General features: G+C 36.2%; 1 protein-coding gene across 5 annotated transcripts in view; it reads right to left on the bottom strand.

The window, feature by feature from the left end:
• Nucleotides 1-2,100: 2,100 nt before the first annotated feature.
• The window catches only part of LOC128238264 (four and a half LIM domains protein 2-like), a 145,720-nt gene continuing 125,336 nt past the window's right edge, over nt 2,101-22,484 (bottom strand). For all 5 annotated transcript variants that reach the window (XM_052953985.1, XM_052953986.1, XM_052953987.1 and 2 more), the window contains 4 exons: nt 11,393-11,567; nt 8,448-8,617; nt 7,279-7,465; nt 2,101-4,937 (listed from right to left, as the gene is read on the bottom strand). In XM_052953985.1, the coding sequence (XP_052809945.1) occupies nt 4,789-4,937; nt 7,279-7,465; nt 8,448-8,617; nt 11,393-11,567 (681 nt within the window). In that variant the 3' untranslated portion in view covers nt 2,101-4,788. The remainder of the gene's footprint in view (nt 4,938-7,278; nt 7,466-8,447; nt 8,618-11,392; nt 11,568-22,484) is intronic.

Raw genomic sequence — 22,484 nt, 5'->3', positions numbered from 1 at the left:
TCAGGCTGCAGAGGCAAGGGGACGGGGTTCCCGACGTTCATGGCAGTCATCTTTGACGCAATCATGCTGAACCAAGGCGGCGGCTATGACAACCGACACGATGTGTTTCGCGCTACCATTAACGGCACGTACATGTTCACGGCCACGCTCTCTGTGGCGCCGCAAGGCTCGTACCACGCGGCGTTTGTGAAAAACACGGCTGACAACGAGATCGGTTACCTGTGTGCGGATCCTATGTCCATCTGGTTAGAGCGCTCCACGACCGTAGTGACGCATCTGGCGGCAGGAGAGGAAGTGTGGATGGTCTGTTTGAGCGACTTCCGCATAGAGGGCAACACAAACTACTTTCACGCTCACATGTGTCCTGACCGATCCTCCGGACGAACGCAGGGGAAGGGGATGAGAAGGGGGAATAGTTGGGGGTGGAGGGGGCCGGTAGCTCGAATAAGATCTAGATACGGGCTGTGTGTGAGCTTTTTCGTGTGTTAGTGCGGACGTGTGTTTATATGAAAATCTTAATAATTACTAGTCCAAAAGGTGCATTTCGGGTGTATTTTATTACTTATTGTTTCCTATTTTGAAATAAGAAAATGTAAATTTGTACGATTATTTGCCCGGTCGCCTCCTTTATGTCTCTGTGGGTCTCAAGGCCACAGCTTGTACACATGCTCGTGCATAGAACACTATCGGTCGTCTTCTTTATCTTTCCCTGTTCCTCTCAGGGCCATCGCTTGTCCATGTGGTCGTGCATGGAACGATATCGGTCGTCTCCTTTATCTTTCCCTGTTTCTCTCAGGGCCATCGCTTGTCCATGTGGTCGTGCATGGAACGATATCGGTCGTCTTCTTTATCTTTCCCTGTTCCTCTCAGGGCCATCGCTTGTCCATGTGGTCGTGCATGGAACGATATCGGTCGTCTCCTTTATCTTTCCTTGTGGCTCTCAAGGCCATCGCTTGTACATGTGGTCGTGCATGGAATGATATCGGTCGTCTCCTTTATCTTTCCCTGTGGCTCTCAGGGTCATCGCTTGTACATGTGGTCGCGCATTGAACGATATCGGTCGTCTCCTTTATCTTTCCTTGTGGCTCTCAGGGTCATCGCTTGTACATGTGGTCATGCATGGAACCATATCGGTCGTCTCCTTTATCTTTCCTTGTGGCTCTCAAGGCCATCGCTTGTACAAGTGGTCGTGCATGGAACGATATCGGTCGTCTCCTTTATCTTTCCTTGTGGCTCTCAATGCCTTCGCTTGTACATGCGGTCGTGCATGGAATGATATCGGTCGTCTCCTTTATCTTTCCTTGTGGCTATCAAGGCCATCGCTTGTACATGTGGTCCTGCATGGAACGATATCGGTGTCTCCTTTATCTTTCCTTGTGGCTATCAAGGCCATCGCTTGTACATGTGGTCCTGCATGGAACGATATCGGTGTCTCCTTTATCTTTCCTTGTGGCTATCAAGGCCATCGCTTGTACATGCGGTCGTGCATGGAACGATATCGGTGTCTCCTTTATCTTTCCTTGTGGCTATCAAGGCCATCGCTTGTACATGTGGTCCTGCATGGAACGATATCGGTGTCTCCTTTATCTTTACCTCTGGCTCTTAGAGCCACAGCTTGTACACATGGTTGCATGATATCAAACTACATGCATATACAGGATATGGTTTTACCTTTCCCCTCCTTCTGTCCTAACCCATGTTTTGGCAAAAGAAGAACATATGGTTATGGATGGCCCGAAAGACATTCATATTTAAACAGTCAATGTTTAATAAAAAATATTCAAAAGAAATAATAGAAATGCTGTCGAGTCAACAGCTAATGCTCTCTGAAAATGAATATTTGACCATGACCCTGTAGTCACGTGGCTTGAAAATGCAATGTGGCTAGATGTACGATGTAGTGAACGATTGTGACCAGTCATGACAACATCATTACAGCCATTGAATAAGTGTGACCTTAACCTTACACAACACTTCTGTGATACACAAACAGTCACAAGTTAAAGCATTTTAATTATATACATGTATGACAATTGTGTTTCTATATTTAACATTATAACAAAATTCTTTATCTGCAGCTTAGGGAGAACAACACCAATACTTTCTTAAGAATTTTATTCTAAAGTCGATCTATATCTGGGCATGTAAAGCACAACAGACTAGTAAGCAAAGAAAACAAAACAATTCTGTAACAAATCATATACTCAATATCATAACTGTAACAAGGCTTAAAATACACACACTATGAGTGTAAGGAAAACGTCCACAAATATACTTGTATTGTCTCTGCATCATTTAAATATAAACTTTGTAACTCCATGCAGTACAAGAAAACTTCTACCCCTTCAAATGTCTTTTTGGTAAGGTACCAAAAAGAAACTTACAAAGTTATACTTTATCTATACATTTGTTCTTGGAATAGCCTAACTTAACATGACCGAAATATATTCAAAATCATTCTTTAAATTAATTCATATGAAAAAAGAAAAGAAAAAATCTCATATCTGTATTTATCTTTAACTGTAATTGGAAGACAATAACCATGGCAACACAGTCCAAAAGCTCTACACTGTAAATTTGAATATACATGAAAACAGAAATCTGATGAAAAGGACACAAATATAAATTATAAACTAAACAGTTTGATGGAAATGTACTGATGGGATTTTGTAAATCCAGGGACAAGAATAAAATGAAACTCAATGTAAATATTTGGCCTAGGGAAAATAGCAAATCTATAGGAAGCACGCAAGGGAGGATATATACGGTATTGCTGGATATACATAACATGTATTATTATGTTGTGGTGGTATTCAATATTGTTTGGTCACATAACAATCATTAGCCAAATGTTTTCATTTTATTCTTTTTTCTGTGTTAATTTTATCACCCTTATAAAATGCAAGATTTGTTCAAATCATCCTACACGATTGTGTATATATTCTGTCTTATTACAGCAATGCCATCATGTACAATATCTTCCTTCATTATATATCATATACAACAAGGGTAACTTTAAACATTACAAGGGTAACTATTCGTTGATATTTGAAGTTGTTTGTTTTCGCCAGAAGTTTACAATTGCAACATTGAATACCATCATGTCAACAATTATTGCATTTGAAGAATGAAACTTTTACACAAAACTCAATCTAAGGTGTCTAGTTCACCAGAAATTATAAACCAAGTGAACAGCACATCAAAATGGGATTAACAGCGATTAAAGATAGTCCGAAGTGATCATTAATTAATAACAATAATAATGAATAATTAGTAAATGTGAGACAATAAAAACATAAAATACTAAAATAAACATTTCACTCACACAATTGGCAGTAAAAATTACAAATGTTAAATATCAAGCAGTATTATCCTAAATATTGCACTCAACATTCTGAAGTCTATTCTCTCAATATAAAAGTAGTTTCATTTCATATGAACTTTCATATTATACAAATTGAGTTTTAAATCTCCATCTTTTATGCTTGTCAATGTATAATGTGCAAATAAGTGAAATAATCAATATCAATACACTACTTTCAAATAATGCAAAATGTATAAATACACATTTTTTCACGACAAATATGTAACATCTAAGAACGATATTCAAAAAAAAATGTCCTTTTTTATTGGTTACAGCATACAATAATAGATCGGACTTAACAAATACTTGAACAAGATAGGAAGAAAAGAACATTTACAAAATACCAATATTTACAGTTTTAAATTGTAAATGTTAGAGGTTCTCATCTGAGGTGTATCGCTTTTTTTACATGAGGCATTGATTCTAAATTCTAAAGACAATCTTGTATATGAAGTGCTCAACATCATCAGAAAAAACTAAAATATATACAAAACTCTTAATAGTCTAAGCAATTAAACAGCCCTGCTGTACAAACTGTATATATAGAATATACTAACTAAATTAAAATAAAATAGAGATTAAATAAATAGATTTAAAGTCCTTTGTTAACAAGCTATCTTTATCATCAAGATTTCATAAACACACCTAACTATTCCATTGTTGTTGTTATTTTACAAAGAACAGTTTTAAACATGTACATTGTATTCCATCATATCTTCATACATCGCTATTTTACAATGTCATCATCAATGAAATACAGCACAATAATTCATTTGAGATTCACAACTTGAAAGACATTCATAACAGTCATCAAAAACTGTATTTAAGAACATAATTATTTGTGTCGAAAACTTTTTTTTTGTAGTAAAGCACAATATGTTTTGAAATCAAATATACATGTAGGTACATGATCAGCTCTTGGTAGCTTACTATGATTACCACAATCACCTTTAATATGTTTTAACCATACTATAACAAAAACAATTCACAAAGAAGTAAATATTTTCAATAAAGATGTTAAGCTGAAGATCAATTACTTGACTAGGATAATAATGATAAATACATTCAAACATATCATGTCATATTTCCATCATCATGGCAACATTTCTTACCAGCTATAAAGGCATATACACTTTAAATATTCATAATATTAATCCATGCTATTTAAAAACCATACTGAACATTTTTTATACACATGTTATCTGCATTCATGTTATCTTGAACAGTTTTACGGAGTCCCTATGCCATAATTATGACCAGTGCAACTATTATGGATAGGTCTTCCAACCATAACACATAATTTGGATTACGAAAAATCCTTGTACAATAACGCTTAATCTTACCTAACACTTAGGTATGCTAAATAGTTGAATAAAATTAAAAATTAAATAAAAATTTAAGTAACTCCTAGGGCAGTGTGGCATTTAATTTCTGCCACAATCGGGGCAGAGAATGTCTCCCTCGTTGACCAGGAAACCGCGTCCCACCATGGACGCGTCACACTTGTAGCAGACGAAACATTCGCTGTGCCAGTGACGCTCCTCAAACGAGATGAACTTGGTGCCGCCAAAACCTGAAAGGTAAAAGGGTAACATATGTAAAAATAAGGAAAAACAATCAAGTTAATTGTTTAAAGTTTTACCCACACTTTACTACACCGTAGTCTCTACCCGCAATCACAATTGTACCCATTTCAAATACCTTATATATACAGCCTGATGTATTGTGATCATTTAACAGCTAGATATTATGCTGATTCCAGCATAAATTTATATTTAAAAGAGCAACTCTCATCTGTTATTTTCAATCAATCAAGACAATTATTGATTCCAGAGTTATGGGCCTTGTTATACATGTGTATATTCTCTCTGGCAACACGTTTCTTTTGAGTTTCTTGAACTTTTTGTTATGGCAAAGATTCATGTTTTGTTTTTTTTAACTACAGTTCTGACCACTCCAATGACGCCAAGGCTTAGCATGACAAAACCATGACATTTTCTTCAAAAAACAGACTAGCTGAAACATTTACTCTTTATACTTGATTGCCTTCTTAAAGACCATAACAAATTATGTATATCTACCACATGTATGTAAGACAATCAATCAAATGCCTTCCTTGAAGATGCTTATTTATCGTTTTGTTGATAATGCCATCTCATAACATTTACAAAGATGATAAATGACACGGGTGTTGCTAGATGATAAATGACAGGGGTGTTGCTAGATGATAAATGACAGGGGTGCTGCTAGATGATAAATGACAGGGGTGTTGCTAGATGATGACAGGGGTGTTGCCAGATGATAAAGGACAGGGGTGTTGCTATATGATAAATGACCGGGATGCTGCTAGATGATAAATGACAGGGGTGTTGCCAGATGATAAATGACAGGGGTGTTGCCAGATGATAAATGACAGGGGTGTTGCCAGATGATAATTGACAGGGGTGTGATGATAAATAACAGGGGTGTTGCCAGATGATAAATGACAGGGGTGTTGCTAGATGATAAATGACAGGGGTGTTGCTAGATGATAAATGACAGGGGTGTTGCTAGATGATGACAGGGGTGTTGCCAGATGATAAATGACAGGGGTGTTGCTAGATGATAAATGACAGGGATGCTGCTAGATGATAAATGACAGGGGTGTTGCCAGATGATAAATGACAGGGGTGTTGCCAGATGATAAATGACAGGGGTGTTGCCAGATGATAAATGACAGGGGTGTTGCCAGATGATAAATGACAGGGGTGTGATGATTAATGACAGGGCTGTTGCTAGATGATAAATGACAGGGGTGTTGCTAGATGATAAATGACAGGGGTGTTGCTAGATGATAAATGACAGGGGTGTTGCTAGATGATAAATCATGAGGATTAATCTTTCACAGTAATAGTGGAGTGTTATCTTTACATGGGATAGTGGAGTGTTATCTATACATGGGATAGTGGAGTGTTATCTATACATGGGATAGTGGAGTGTTATCTATACATGGGATAGTGGAGTGTTATCTATACATGGGATAGTGGAGTGTAATCTATACATGGGATAGTGGAGTGTAATCTATACATGGGATAGTGGAGTGTAATCTATACATGGGATAGTGGAGTGTAATCTATACATGGGATAGTGGAGTGTTATCTATACATGGGATAGTGGAGTGTTATCTATACATAGGATAGTGGAGTGTTATCTATACATGGGATAGTGGAGTGTAATCTATACATGGGATAGTTGAGTGAAATAATACATGGGATAGTGGAGTGCAATCTATACATGGGATAGTGGAGTGTTATCTATACATGGGATAGTGGAGTGTAATCTATACATGGGATAGTGGAGTGTAATCTATACATGGGATAGTGGAGTGTTATCTATACATGGGATAGTGGAGTGTAATCTATACATGGGATAGTGGAGTGTAATCTATACATGGGATAGTGGAGTGTTATCTATACATGGGATAGTGGAGTGTTATCTATACATGGGATAGTGGAGTGTTATCTATACATGGGATAGTGGAGTGTTATCTATACATGGGATAGTGGAGTGTTATCTATACATGGGATTTGTACTCTTAATTATTTTTTTAACATATTTTATTACAAAGTCTGAACTTATGCGCTTGGGTACAACTGTACAAACGGCCAGAGGTGACTTCATACATAGAACTCTCACTTCACCTTTTCATACTTCACAAGCTTTCTTTAGATTTTCACAATTTCACACTTCATGATTTCTTACTTCAATAATTTTCTTAAAAATTTAGAAATTTACCAATTTCACACTTTACAATTTCATTCTTTCCAACTGTTTTAAGAAGTGTGAAATCATGACTTTAATTGTGAAAAGTAAAAAATTGTGTGTAGTCCCCAAGAGTCTTGCTTACGATCAGATTATTATAAACACTCCCTTACCAGTGATGGCCTTAGTGCACCTGCAGCACTTCTTGGCAAACATATCCCCGTAGCAGTCGGCACAGTATGGCTTATCATCCTTGGATGTGAACTTCTCCTTCGCCAGCTCCTTGTTACAGTTGGTGCACGTGAAACATTCTCGGTGCCACGGCATATTCTTGTAGGCAACTCCACCCTTGTTGATGACCTACAACACACATAGAACATATAACACATTGAATGTAAACAGCGCTAGATTTATTGATGACCTAGAACACTCAAAGATTATATGCAAACACATGAGTGTATACATTGCAACCCTTATGGTTAATTAGAACACACATATTGATTACACAGAATGTATGCAACACCAACCTCCTTGATCACACAGCCTCAGAATGTATGTCAAGTAGCCAATGGCAAAGTATGATAATGGTTTGATTAAGGCCATATCAATTTACTTTTATAAATCAACAGTTTTAGCCGCGAAATATTGGAGCAAGCAGCCAAACTAAAAATATAATATTAAAAAAATTTAAATTTTTTTGGCCTTTTAAGATCCTCAGTTTCTAAAAAAATTGAAAATTGTATTAAATATAATACAATTTTCAATTTTTTTAGAAACTGAGGAGCTTAAAAGGCCAAATTTTTTTTTTAAACAAAACTAATATTTAGAGTTTTAATACTGAACCATTATAGCTTTGTTATCCTTTCTAATAGTAAGATTAAGGATCAGTTTATCCATTTTATAAAAATCACTCGGACAGTTTCAGTGGTCCAGAAGTTGTCAAGAGACATATTATAACATTTTTTGTTTTTAGTTTTTGATGCTATTTTGCTTCACAAAAAGTTTTATTTTCTTATAGATTCCAGTTTGTGTGATTCATAGGAGTTGCTTATCTTTTGATTTTCAGACAAATAGGTGCATTATATTTAATGAACGAAATATAAATTTGGTGCGGCTTTAAGTATACAAATCATATCCAATGGCAATGCTGAAAATATTTTTCCACTTCTGTTGTTCATCATTTGACAGTATTTAGTATTTGGGAAAGAGACTATCATACACAAACTATACCATTATTTAATAATTATAAGCAATCAGTCCAGTTCTTGTTACTTAATTTTTAAAAAATTTCGACACGCTATATAACTATGGAGTTACATGTATATACAGCCTGTGCACCTACCCCAGCACACTTGGTGCACTTCTGGGCGAAATCCCTCTCATAGCACGGTACACAGACAACCTGCTCATCACGCGGGATGAAACTCTTATTTCTGATTGGCTCGTTACACACCATGCATGTGAAGCATTCCTCGTGCCACTGCTTCCCCTTGTACTCAAACTTCTTCATACCTGCAGACAATAAACGATTACATGTCAAAATAATGGCTTCATCAAAACAATGCATGCGAAAGTTGCTTCTTTAATAATGTGATTTGTACAAGTTAAGATTTGAAGTTGGATACTATTGTTTTTATTGTCTGTGACTGTGTTCTATTAGAAATAACAAGAACAATTATAATGGCTAAGCATAGACTGATTTTAATTTTGCTTTTTAACAAATTATAATTCCTAATTCACAATGCAAAAGATGATTTACATAAAAGTGCCTGTTAAATGACTGTGTGTACAATCGTGCAGTAAGATGTACCTAAAATCAAACCCTGTGCACCAATTAAAACTGCATGTTATTCATTTCATTAACTAATTATATAAGACTGATTCATGCATTCTCATTGACTTAGCCCTTGCTACTTTTTATAGCAAATTAATACAAATAATTCAAATACTTCTAACAGCCTGTATGTATGGTTTGTTTACATTCAAGTTTATGGATTTAACACAAATCTTGCTGATATATGTTTTTTCTATTACATGTTAACAGTGGGAGTCCACCCACTATCATCCTTGGCTTGTAATATAGTGTTAATGTAATACTACAAAGATCTGGAGAATGTGTTTATTTCATTAAAGCTATACCTGTTCACTGATGAGAATTTGACAAAAATGAAATGTTTTCTAGTTAGTTTTGTTGTAGGCCTTACTTATTTACTGATATATAAATGTATTCCATATCGCTGTTCATTTTTTAAACCAACAAAACGGTCAAAATGATATTGCATCACAAACATAGTATGACTATTTATAGTTTCAGTCTAGCTCCAACAGATAGTGTCAAGAAACAGAGGATTGAACTAAATGCTATCAATCAACCCTGATTTATGTTCATCAGTGACCCAAGAGATCAAAGGACACCTGTAAAACCATAACTGGTTTAGAAATGGTTAAATATGTGCGACAACCGAAGAATAATTATGCAATTTTCAAACATGCTGTTGAAGCAACATGCAAATCTACTGTTGCAGTAGCACTAATCACGTGACTTATTCATGAATGTCTCTATAAAAAGGCAATTTTGGAATCCAACTAGCCATTCGAAAAAGAAAAAAATTGGATTTTTAAGAGTTTTCGAGTTTTGCTTTGCCAAGTTTTAAGTGACACTTAGACAGGATTCGAAAGTTAAGATTCCAGAAATATATTTTAATACCCAAAACCAAGACGTATCTTTGGAAAAAAAGTTATGGAGATAACAATAATGTCTCAATATCAGAATGTAAACAAACTTTCCAATCTTAACATCCTGAAAACAATGGCATGCTTTATAATCTAAATACGCTCTACCTAGATTAATTTCTTAAATATAATTACGCAAAATATCAAGCATTGATATATTTTCAAATTCCTGAATTAGTCTGTACAAACCCCCATTTTCTGTGTATTTTACTGCAAAAGAGCAGGCATTAAAGAGAATGTTGCAATTTTTCCATCATACGTATAAATTAAGAATTTCACCCTTTTACCTCAATAATTGTTTTGTAATATCTTTTGACACATGTGAAATTTTAAAGCGCATACATTAACATATATAATGTTTTGAATTCAACAACTGTTTTATAAAATTCAAGAAGGACACTCTATCACTGAAATGATGGCTACCCTCGCCTTGATACAGGATATTGTTGCTTCACTCAGGCAAATATTCGAATCAAAATGATATATATGTTTTAAGGTATATGAAGAAAAACAGTCTTATTAAACTGCTGTTCAAAGGTACATAACTCAAACAAGTGCAGAGACCGTTACCCTGAGTCGAGCAAATCACCTTGACCTTTAAGCTTAAGAACTTGGGTCTTTTCTTGTTATGGTGATGACCTATGTTGAATTATTTTGGAATTCAACCATGCATGGTAGTTTGGGACCAGACGCCAGCCATTGTCTTGAGTTAAATAGCAAAACCTGCAATGTTCAGAGGCAACAATGACCTTGATGTTGAAGCTATGGATCCGAGTGTGGTGCACCACATATCATCATCATCTTATGGAGGTCATTAATGCCAAATTATTTTGTAATCCCTACAAGTATGAAAAAGGGATACGAAAGCGGGACGGACATACATACGGGACTGGCATCTGGGACAGACATAATGAAAGGCTGCATGGTTCTAAACTTCCTTAACGCTCATATAGTGCAATTTTGAAAGATATATACCAAGAGTAGTGCAAAGTTTGTTCTAAACAATTCACATCAATAGGCGTGGTGTTACGGTCAAAATAGTAGAAGATGTCATGGGATGATTGAAACAGAATCTGACAGGGTTTAAGACAAGAGCAACACAGAGGAAACACCAATACCTGGCAGTTGTTTACAGCAACAAATGGGGCATAACACAACTATTATTAAAGTAAGAGCTATGAGCCTTACTGTGCATGAGTGCATTGTATTTGGCAACATGTTTACCAAGTTTCATTTAAAATTAGTTCCTTAGATGTTGTTGATTTTATGTCCCAGGTCAAATTTTTCTAACGCCTCTTTTGAATAAAACAGATAAACTAAAAATGAAATAAAACTAATGTAACAAAATAAGAACCATCTCAAGTAAAACCATTAATATAAAGTTATTCAAAGTTGACAGAGATACATTATTGTGGACAAAAGTTATAAACACATATATTACAGTACTTGTGCCCGAGAGGTAGTTAATGCTATGAATTATTTGTATCCCTTGATAAGAGTTTTTAGAAGTGTCATGAGACTTTATTAAGTATCAATATTCTAGAAATTCCTCACCTCCCCTAAACGGCTGGGTACAGCCATCACAGCGCGCTGCGAAATTGTTGTCGTGACAATCAGAGCAGAAAATGCGGTCATTCTTGGGGGCGAAGGGTTGATCGACCAGTGTCTTCTGGCACTCGAAACACTTGAAGCAGAACTCATGCCAGTGGTGATCCTTGTAGGACAGGTCCTGGAAATATACACAGTATACATGCACAGTACTAGATCAAAATCACTGTTTTGTGGATCATAATACATTGGTTCTAAATGATGTCAGCAAACAGGTATTCATAATAGCTAAAGTTTACTGTTCAAAGCTACCTAAACTTGGATGTCTTTATGAGTAAGGTTTTAGTTTCAGTTGTAATTAGATTAGATGCTTCAAAACACAATTATTAATAAAACAAGAACTGTCCTAAGACAGCGCGCTCGACTACGCCGCTTTGACTTAGAAGTGAATACAATAATGATGTAATATGTGCCTGTCAAAAGCAATAAAACAATCAAACTAAAAAGTGAACAAGAATTGCAATGTGACAAAACCAGGTTTTTAATGATTGGCAGAAGAGATTCAGTTTCAACTGCTTTCTTCTATTTTTTGTAACAGTGACCTTGATCCTAAGGACCCCAAACACAATCCCATGAAAATCTTCCATAAACTCTTCCTACACAATCTCAGGAAAGGTCTCTATAAACTTTTCCTTTATACCAAGTTTGGTCACAATATGTAGACCCTTACTTAAATTATTCAATACCAACCCTTTTTCTAATAATAGTAACCTTGACCTTGATCATAGGGGCCTCAAACACATTCCCATAAAAGGTCTCCATAAACTCTTCTTATATACCAAGTTTGGTCTCTTTATGTCAAACCTAGCTAAAATTATTTGATACACAAGGTGACTTTGATGCTGCCCTTCCACCAGCCCGCCCGAACAATGACGCAAGTCATTCAAATAACTTGTTTTCCCTTTATGAAAATGTGGTTAAGATATAAAAATGTGCCTTTCAAAAGAAAAAATATTCAAGGGCCATAATTTGTATTTGGTTAAAATGGAGTTATGTTTCTTGTTGTAAGATGGTCGTCAATAATTTTGCATTTTATTAAGTGCATTGAATGAAAGGTATAGAAGTTTTTTTTATTAAAATCCCAACTTGCCCTTAACTTTAACTTGCCTTAAAACTTAAACCTAAGTCAATCAGGGGCCATAACTTGTATTAAGGATAATATGTAGTTATGTAACACCATTGTGTGATGGTCCTGAACAACTGTGTGAAGTATTAAGTCAATTGAACAAAGGGTATAGAAGTTATTAATAAATATCCCAACCTGCCCTAAAACTTTAACCTAAGTTCCATAGTCAATCAGGGGCCATAATTTGTATAAAGGATAAAATGGAGTTATCTAACCTCATCATGTGATGGCCCTGAACAACTGTGTGAAGTTAAATTAAGTCAATTGAATGAAGTGTATTGGACTTATAAGTGAAAATCCCAACTTGCCCTAAAACTTTAACCGGACGGCGACGGCGACGGCGACGCTGGTGCGAGTAGTATAGCCCTCCTTATTATTCGAATATGCGAGCTAAAAAATGACTTGAACTTCCACTACATTTTTTGACTTTATACAGTCGTCATCAGATGAAAGAAGTTTGGTATACTGAAATAAACAACGTCATCAAAACACAATAATAGGACCAGAAATATGTGTACTAAAAGTTGTTATCAATGTCAGTTAATGATGATCACAACTCCTTAATACTGACAAAGCCTCACTGTGAAAACCTTATCAATGACATATTTCATAGGACGCATTTCTTAGAATTACAAACTGTCCTAAACAGATTGGAACTACAATTTATTCAAGGCAAACAAATATTCATATACAAGACATTCATTTATTGCCAGGAATAATGTAACTAAAGAAGAAGCGAACCACAAAAGTGACTATAAATAGAAACATTACAAGAACCAAACACCCCCTGCTATAAAATGCTTGGCCATTCTGCGTACTGGAATCCTTCCAAGTGGTTTCATTGATTGTCCATCAGCATCATTCATCAGAAGTAATTCAGCACAAATTCACCATGATGACTTAAGGGCTAAAACATTATCTCTCTACCCTGTGATTGGTTATTATGAGGTGGTGTTTACGTATTAATGCTGTCTTGTCAACATGGGGGAATATATGAATATAACCTTGCCCTGGTCTACTGCATTAGGAGACAACCTTCAAAAACCTACACTGGGACTTTCTAAGATCTTTCAGTAATGGGACAGTAATTCCTGCCACTAAATGTGAGCCAAGACTTTAAAAATGCTGAAGATTAATCTTGAGCTTACTTAAATACTAACTATTACTTTCGATTTTTCCTCTTGCCTTCCAGTAACAGAAATGATCTCACCTCAACAACGGAAAGTCAATAAATCAATTAACCATCTCATCTAAATGTTCCCAAGAAAACTGCAGCAAAATAATCTGCAAACACTGCAAGTTTTCAAATGTGAAAACAATTACAGTAGAAAAAGTAAGATTCAGGTCCTGTAACCTGTAAGGCATAAGAGAAATGTCTGCCAACAAATATATGTAGAAACCACCCGTTTATAAGCCTCTCAAAATGCACACTTCAGCTCTTCTTCTGCAATTACTTATCAAATTAATAGCCTTTCGATGAATTTGGTAAGGATCTTAAATGCTTGCTACCATGAGAACGGTTTCAAAAAATCATACAAAAAATAGCAAAAAAAGAGATATTACTTTGAAAACTCGTAAATTCTGAAATTCCTACTTCAATATTGGTTAACAAGTTGCATTCTTCATTTCTTCTGGCACTCAGCATAAATAAGGCTAGCAAGATAGATTAATGTTTAAAATGTCATTAAAACAAACACTATTAGATTTCTCTTAGAACATTCTTGATTCAGGCTATGATTCATACTCCGACAAAATACCTATAGATCATGAAATACAATTGACAAAGCATTCCATTGCATACCTTTCAATCGTGAAATACAATTGACAAATCAAACCATGCATGGCATACCTTTAGATCGGGAAATACAATTGACAAATTATTCCATGGCATATTCCTATAGATCACAAAATACAACTGACAATTCATTTCATGGCATTATGACCTATAGAAATACAACTGACAAGTCATCCATGGCATACGTATAGAAATACAACTGACAAGTCATCCATGGCATACCTATAGAAATACAACTGACAAGTCATCCATGGCATACCTATAGAAATACAACTGACAAGTCATCCATGGCATACGTATAGAAATACAACTAACAAGTCATCCATGGCATACCTATAGAAATACAACTGACAAGTCATCCATGGCATACGTATAGAAATACAACTGACAAGTCATCCATGGCATACCTATTGAAATACAACTGACAAGTCATCCATGGCATACGTATAGAAATACAACTGACAAGTCATCCATGGCATACGTATAGAAATACAACTGACAAGTCATCCATGGCATACGTATAGAAATACAACTGACAAGTCATCCATGGCATACGTATAGAAATACAACTGACATGTCATCCATGGCATACCTATAGAAATACAACTGACAAGTTATCCATGGCATACCTATAGAAATACAACTGACAAGTCATCCATGGCATACCTATAGAAATACAACTGACAAGTCATCCATGGCATACCTATAGAAATACAACTGACAAGTTATCCATGGCATACCTATAGAAATACAACTGACAAGTCATCCATGGCATACCTATAGAAATACAACTGACATGTCATCAATGGCATACGTATAGAAATACAACTGACAAGTCATCCATGGCATACCTATAGAAATACAACTGACAAGTCATCCATGGCATACCTATAGAAATACAACTGACATGTCATCCATGGCATACCTATAGAAATACAACTGACAAGTCATCCATGGCATACCTATAGAAATACAACTGACATGTCATCCATGGCATACGTCTAGAAATACAACTGACAAGTCATCCATGGCATACCTATAGAAATACAACTGACATGTCATCCATGGCATACGTATAGAAATACAACTGACAAGTCATCCATGGCATACCTATAGAAATACAACTGACAAGTCATCCATGGCATACGTATAGAAATACAACTGACAAGTCATCCATGGCATACCTATAGAAATACAACTGACATGTCATCCATGGCATACGTATAGAAATACAACTGACAAGTCATCCATGTTTGTATAGAAATACAACTGACAAGTCATCCATGGCATACCTATAGAAATACAACTGACAAGTCATCCATGGCATACCTATAGAAATACAACTGACATGTCATCCATGGCATACGTATAGAAATACAACTGACAAGTCATCCATGGCATACCTATAGAAATACAACTGACAAGTCATCCATGGCATACCTATAGAAATACAACTGACATGTCATCCATGGCATACGTATAGAAATACAACTGACATGTCATCCATGGCATACCTATAGAAATACAACTGACAAGTCATCCATGGCATACCTATAGAAATACAACTGACATGTCATCCATGGCATACGTATAGAAATACAACTGACATGTCATCCATGGCATACGTATAGAAATACAACTGACATGTCATCCATGGCATACCTATAGAAATACAACTGACAAGTTATCCATGGCATACCCATAGAAATACAACTGACAAATCATCCATGGCATACCCATAGAAATACAACTGACAAGTCATATCCATGGCATACCTATAGAAATACAACTGACAAATCATCCATGGCATACCTATAGAAATACAACTGACATGTCATCCATGTCATACCTATAGAAATACAACTGACAAGTCATCCATGGCATACCTATAGAAATACAACTGACAAATCATCCATGGCATACGTATAGAAATACAACTGACAAGTCATCCATGGCATACCTATAGAAATACAACAGACAACTCATCCATGGCATACCTATAGAAATACAACTGACAAATCATCCATGGCATATAACCTATAGAATTACAACTGACAAATCATCCATGGCATACCTATAGAAATACAACTGACAAATCATCCATGGCATACCTATATAAATACAACTGACAAGTCATTCCATGGCAGACCTATAGGAATACAACAGACAAATCATCCATGGCATACCTATATAAATACAACTGACAAGTCATTCCATGGCAGACCTATAGGAATACAACAGACAAATCATCCATGGCATACATATAGAAATACAACTGAAAAGTCATTTCATGGCATACCTATAGAAATACAACTGATATGTCATTCCATGTCATACCTATAGAAATACAACTGACAAATCATCCATGGCATACCTATATAAATACAACTGACAAGTCATTCCATGGCAGACCTATAGGAATACAACAGACAAATCATCCATGGCATACATATAGAAATACAACTGAAAAGTCATTCCATGTCATACCTATAGAAATACAACTGACAAGTCATCCATGGCATACCTATAGAAATACAACAGACACATCATCCATGGCATACCTTTAGAAATACAACTGACAAATCATCCATGGCATACCTATAGAAATACAACAGACAAATCATTCCATGGCATACCTATAGAAATACAACAGACACATCATCCATGGCATACCTATAGAAATACAACAGACACATCATCCATGGCATACCTTTAGAAATACAACTGACAAATCATCCATGGCATATTACCTATAGAATTACAACTGACAAATCATCCATGGCATACCTATAGAAATACAACTGACAAATCATCCATGGCATACCTATAGAAATACAACTGACAAGTCATTCCATGGCAGACCTATAGGAATACAACAGACAAATCATCCATGGCATACATATAGAAATACAACTGAAAAGTCATTTCATGGCATACCTATAGAAATACAACTGATATGTCATTCCATGTCATACCTATAGAAATACAACTGACAAGTCATCCATGGCATACCTATAGAAATACAACTGACATGTCATCCATGGCATACCTATAGAAATACAACTGACAAGTCATCCATGGCATACCTATAGAAATACAACTGACATGTCATCCATGGCATACCTATAGAAATACAACTGACAAATCATCCATGGCATACCTATAGAAATACAACTGACAAGTCATCCATGGCATACCTATAGAAATACAACAGACAAAGCATCCATGGCATACCTATAGAAATACAACAGACAAAGCATCCATGGCATACCTATAGAAATACAACTGACAAGTCATCCATGGCATACGTATAGAAATACAACTGACAAGTCATCCATGGCATACGTATAGAAATACAACTGACATGTCATCCATGGCATACGTATAGAAATACAACTGACAAGTTATCCATGGCATACCCATAGAAATACAACTGACAAATCATCCATGGCATACCCATAGAAATACAACTGAAAAGTCATATCCATGGCATACCTATAGAAATACAACTGACAAATCATCCATGGCATACCTATAGAAATACAACTAACAAGTCATCAATGGCATACCTATAGAAATACAACTGACAAGTCATCCATGGCATACCTATAGAAATACAACTGACATGTCATCCATGGCATACGTATAGAAATACAACTGACAAGTCATCCATGGCATACCTATAGAAATACAACAGACAACTCATCCATGGCATACCTATAGAAATACAACTGACAAATCATCCATGGCATATAACCTATAGAATTACAACTGACAAATCATCCATGGCATACCTATAGAAATACAACTGACAAATCATCCATGGCATACCTATATAAATACAACTGACAAGTCATTCCATGGCAGACCTATAGGAATACAACAGACAAATCATCCATGGCATACCTATATAAATACAACTGACAAGTCATTCCATGGCAGACCTATAGGAATACAACAGACAAATCATCCATGGCATACATATAGAAATACAACTGAAAAGTCATTTCATGGCATACCTATAGAAATACAACTGATATGTCATTCCATGTCATACCTATAGAAATACAACTGACAAATCATCCATGGCATACCTATATAAATACAACTGACAAGTCATTCCATGGCAGACCTATAGGAATACAACAGACAAATCATCCATGGCATACATATAGAAATACAACTGAAAAGTCATTTCATGGCATACCTATAGAAATACAACTGATATGTCATTCCATGTCATACCTATAGAAATACAACTGAAAAGTCATTTCATGGCATACCTATAGAAATACAACTGATATGTCATTCCATGTCATACCTATAGAAATACAACTGACAAGTCATCCATGGCATACCTATAGAAATACAACAGACACATCATCCATGGCATACCTTTAGAAATACAACTGACAAATCATCCATGGCATACCTTTAGAAATACAACTGACAAATCATCCATGGCATATTACCTATAGAATTACAACTGACAAATCATCCATGGCATACCTATAGAAATACAACTGACAAATCATCCATGACATACCTATAGAAATACAACTGACAAGTCATTCCATGGCAGACCTATAGGAATACAACAGACAAATCATCCATGGCATACATATAGAAATACAACTGAAAAGTCATTTCATGGCATACCTATAGAAATACAACTGATATGTCATTCCATGTCATACCTATAGAAATACAACTGACAAGTCATCCATGGCATACCTATAGAAATACAACTGACATGTCATCCATGGCATACCTATAGAAATACAACTGACAAGTCATCCATGGCATACCTATAGAAATACAACTGACATGTCATCCATGGCATACCTATAGAAATACAACTGACAAATCATCCATGGCATACCTATATAAATACAACAGACAAATCATCCATGGCATACCTATAGAAATACAACTGACAAGTCATTCCATGGCAGACCTATAGGAATACAACAGACAAATCATCCATGGCATACATATCGAAATACAACTGAAAAGTCATTCCATGGCATACCTATAGAAATACAACTGATATGTCATTCCATGTCATACCTATATAAATACAACTGACATGTCATTCCATGTCATACCTATAGAAATACAACTGACATGTCATTCCATGGCATACCTATAGAAATACAACTGACATGTCATTCCATGGCATACCTATAGAAATACAACTGACATGTCATTCCATGGCATACCTATAGAAATACAACTGACAAATCATCCATGGCATACCTATAGAAATACAACTGACAAATCATCCATGGCATACCTATAGAAATACAACTGACATGTCATTCCATGGCATACATATAGAAACATAATAGACAATAACAGAGGGTTACACATGAAGTTAAAAGTCAGGGACTGACCATATTAAAGAGTACATGACATTTGCAAGCAATTCATCATGTTCAACGATGATTGGTTTGTATGGAAAAAGGTGACTGACAGACAACTGTCTTGAGAATGTGCCCAGGTAGAACTGATGGGAAGAACATATGGAAACATTGGGCTGGATTATCATGTGAGAGTGGGTACACAAATATTGTCAGGTATTAATCTATGTACAAGAAATGAAGTTTGCCTCAGTAAGATGATGTATTTTGTAAGTGTTGAAAACATGGTCAGAATGGTTTAACATTGCAGTTGATTGTCTTTGGTCTTGTTTGAATTGACAACTCAATCATTTTGGTAACATAAGCACAATGGATACATTGTCTGGTTTTTTTTCACAATAAAATTAAATCCACAAAACTTATATCAGGGAATTTGAATCTGTTGTAGTGATATATGCAGTGCCTACATGCACATTTGCTGAGCATGTTCAGCATTGTTCCAGATATCTTTCTATCAAAAGTTTGACTTTTCAAAAAAGCATGTGTGTTGAAAGTTCACTGGTCTTTACTTGACAAGAAACATACCTTGTTGGTATGCCCAGTAATCACATGCTGGATAAAGTGTACACAAGCAAACATTATATGAATAAGCATAGTCAGAAATAATTACAGACCTGTCAAGATGGCATGAAATCAATAACTGTAAGGATGATAACTGTAACATCAAGTACTTCATGCACAAACAAATGCAACAGATTGATAGGAAACTCAGAGAACAGGGTGTTAATTAAAACCAGAATGTGCAGTGATGAATTGATTCCGGGCAGGAGGCACCAGCCATTATCATGAACACAGTCTGCTTCTGCAAACATAATCTAAAATTCCCATCAAGGTGACTCTACCAACACCCGCAGGCCTGAATCCAATCCAGACAGACTCTATATAGAAAGTGAATGCCTGCAGACATATCATATGGTCTCTGTGGATTTTTTTTACTGAATTATTAATTTGCTGCTTGAATGGGCTAATTCATGTTTTGGAATAATCACATTGCAACATTACAATATGATGACAATTAATTTAGGCGCTGGTTTTGCAATTTTGTGCTGCATAAAATGGTGAGAAATTTGTTTGGCTCAAATATTTTTCCTTACAAAATGTGCATGACGAAGCCTTGTGACAAAGCCCTATCAAGAAGATAATACAAGCCCTGCGAAATAACCCTCACCAAGACAACAATTTAAGTACCGTGACTTTTTCCTCAACAATATAATACAAGCAATGTGAAATGCAAGACAATACAAGTGCTGTGACAGTGTCCTCAACACGACAATACAAGTGCTGTGACATTGTCCTCAACAAGACAATACAAGTGCTGTGACAGTGTCCTCAACAAGACAATACAAGTGCTGTGACATTGTCCTCAACAAGACAATACAAGTGCTGTGACATTGTCCTCAACAAGACAATACAAGTGCTGTGACATTGTCCTCAACAAGACAATACAAGTGCTGTGACATTGTCCTCAACAAGACAATACAAGTGCTGTGACATTGTCCTCCACAAGACAATACAAGTGCTGTGTGACAGTGTCCTCAACAGGACAATATAAGTGCTGTGTGACAGTGTCCTCAACAAGACAATACAAGTGCTGTGACATTGTCCTCAACAAGACAATACAAGTGCTGTGACATTGTCCCCAACAAGACAATACAAGTGCTGTGACATTGTCCTCCACAAGACAATACAAGTGCTGTGACATTGTCCTCAACAAGACAATACAAGTGCTGTGACATTGTCCTCAACAATACAATACAAGTGCTGTGACATTGTCCTCAACAAGACAATACAAGTGCTGTGACATTGTCCTCAACAAGACAAGACAAGTGCTGTGACATTGTCCTCAACAAGACAATACAAGTGCTGTGACATTGTCCTCAACAAGACAATACAAGTGCTGTGACATTGTCCTCAACAAGACAATACAAGTGCTGTGACATTGTCCTCAACAAGACATTACAAGTGCTGTGACAGTGTCCTCATCAAGACAATACAAGTGCTGTGACAGTGTCCTCAACAAGACAATACAAGTGCTGTGACATTGTCCTCCACAAGACAATACAAGTGCTGTGACATTGTCCTCAACAAGACAATACAAGTGCTGTGACATTGTCCTCAACAAGACAATACAAGTGCTGTGTGACAGTGTCCTCAACAGGACAATATAAGTGCTGTGACAGTGTCCTCAACAAGACAATACAAGTGCTGTGACAGTGTCCTCAACAAGACAATACAAGTGCTGGGACATTGTCCACCACAAGACAATACAAGTGCTGTGACAGTGTCCTCAACACGACAATACAAGTGCTGTGTGACAGTGTCCTCAACAAGACAATACAAGTGCTGTGACAGTGTCCTCAACAAGACAATACAAGTGCTGTGACAGTGTCCTCCACAAGACAATATAAGTGTTGTGACATTGTCCTCAATAGGACAATATAAGTGCTGTGTGACAGTGTCCTCAATAGGACAATACAAGTGCTGTGTGACAGTGTCCTCAATAGGACAATATAAGTGCTGTGACAGTGTCCTCAATAGGACAATATAAGTGTTGTGACATTGTCCTCAATAGGACAATACAAGTGCCGTGACAGTGTCCTCAATAGGACAATATAAGTGTTGTGACATTGTCCTCAATAGGACAATACAAGTGCTGTGTGACAGTGTCCTCAATAGGACAATATAAGTGCTGTG

The sequence above is a fragment of the Mya arenaria genome, chromosome 6 (assembly GCF_026914265.1).
Source record: "Mya arenaria isolate MELC-2E11 chromosome 6, ASM2691426v1".
NCBI classification, from domain to species: Eukaryota; Metazoa; Mollusca; class Bivalvia; order Myida; family Myidae; genus Mya; species Mya arenaria.
Note: the sequence above shows the minus strand (reverse complement) of the source record. Positions and strands in the feature narration are given on the sequence as shown.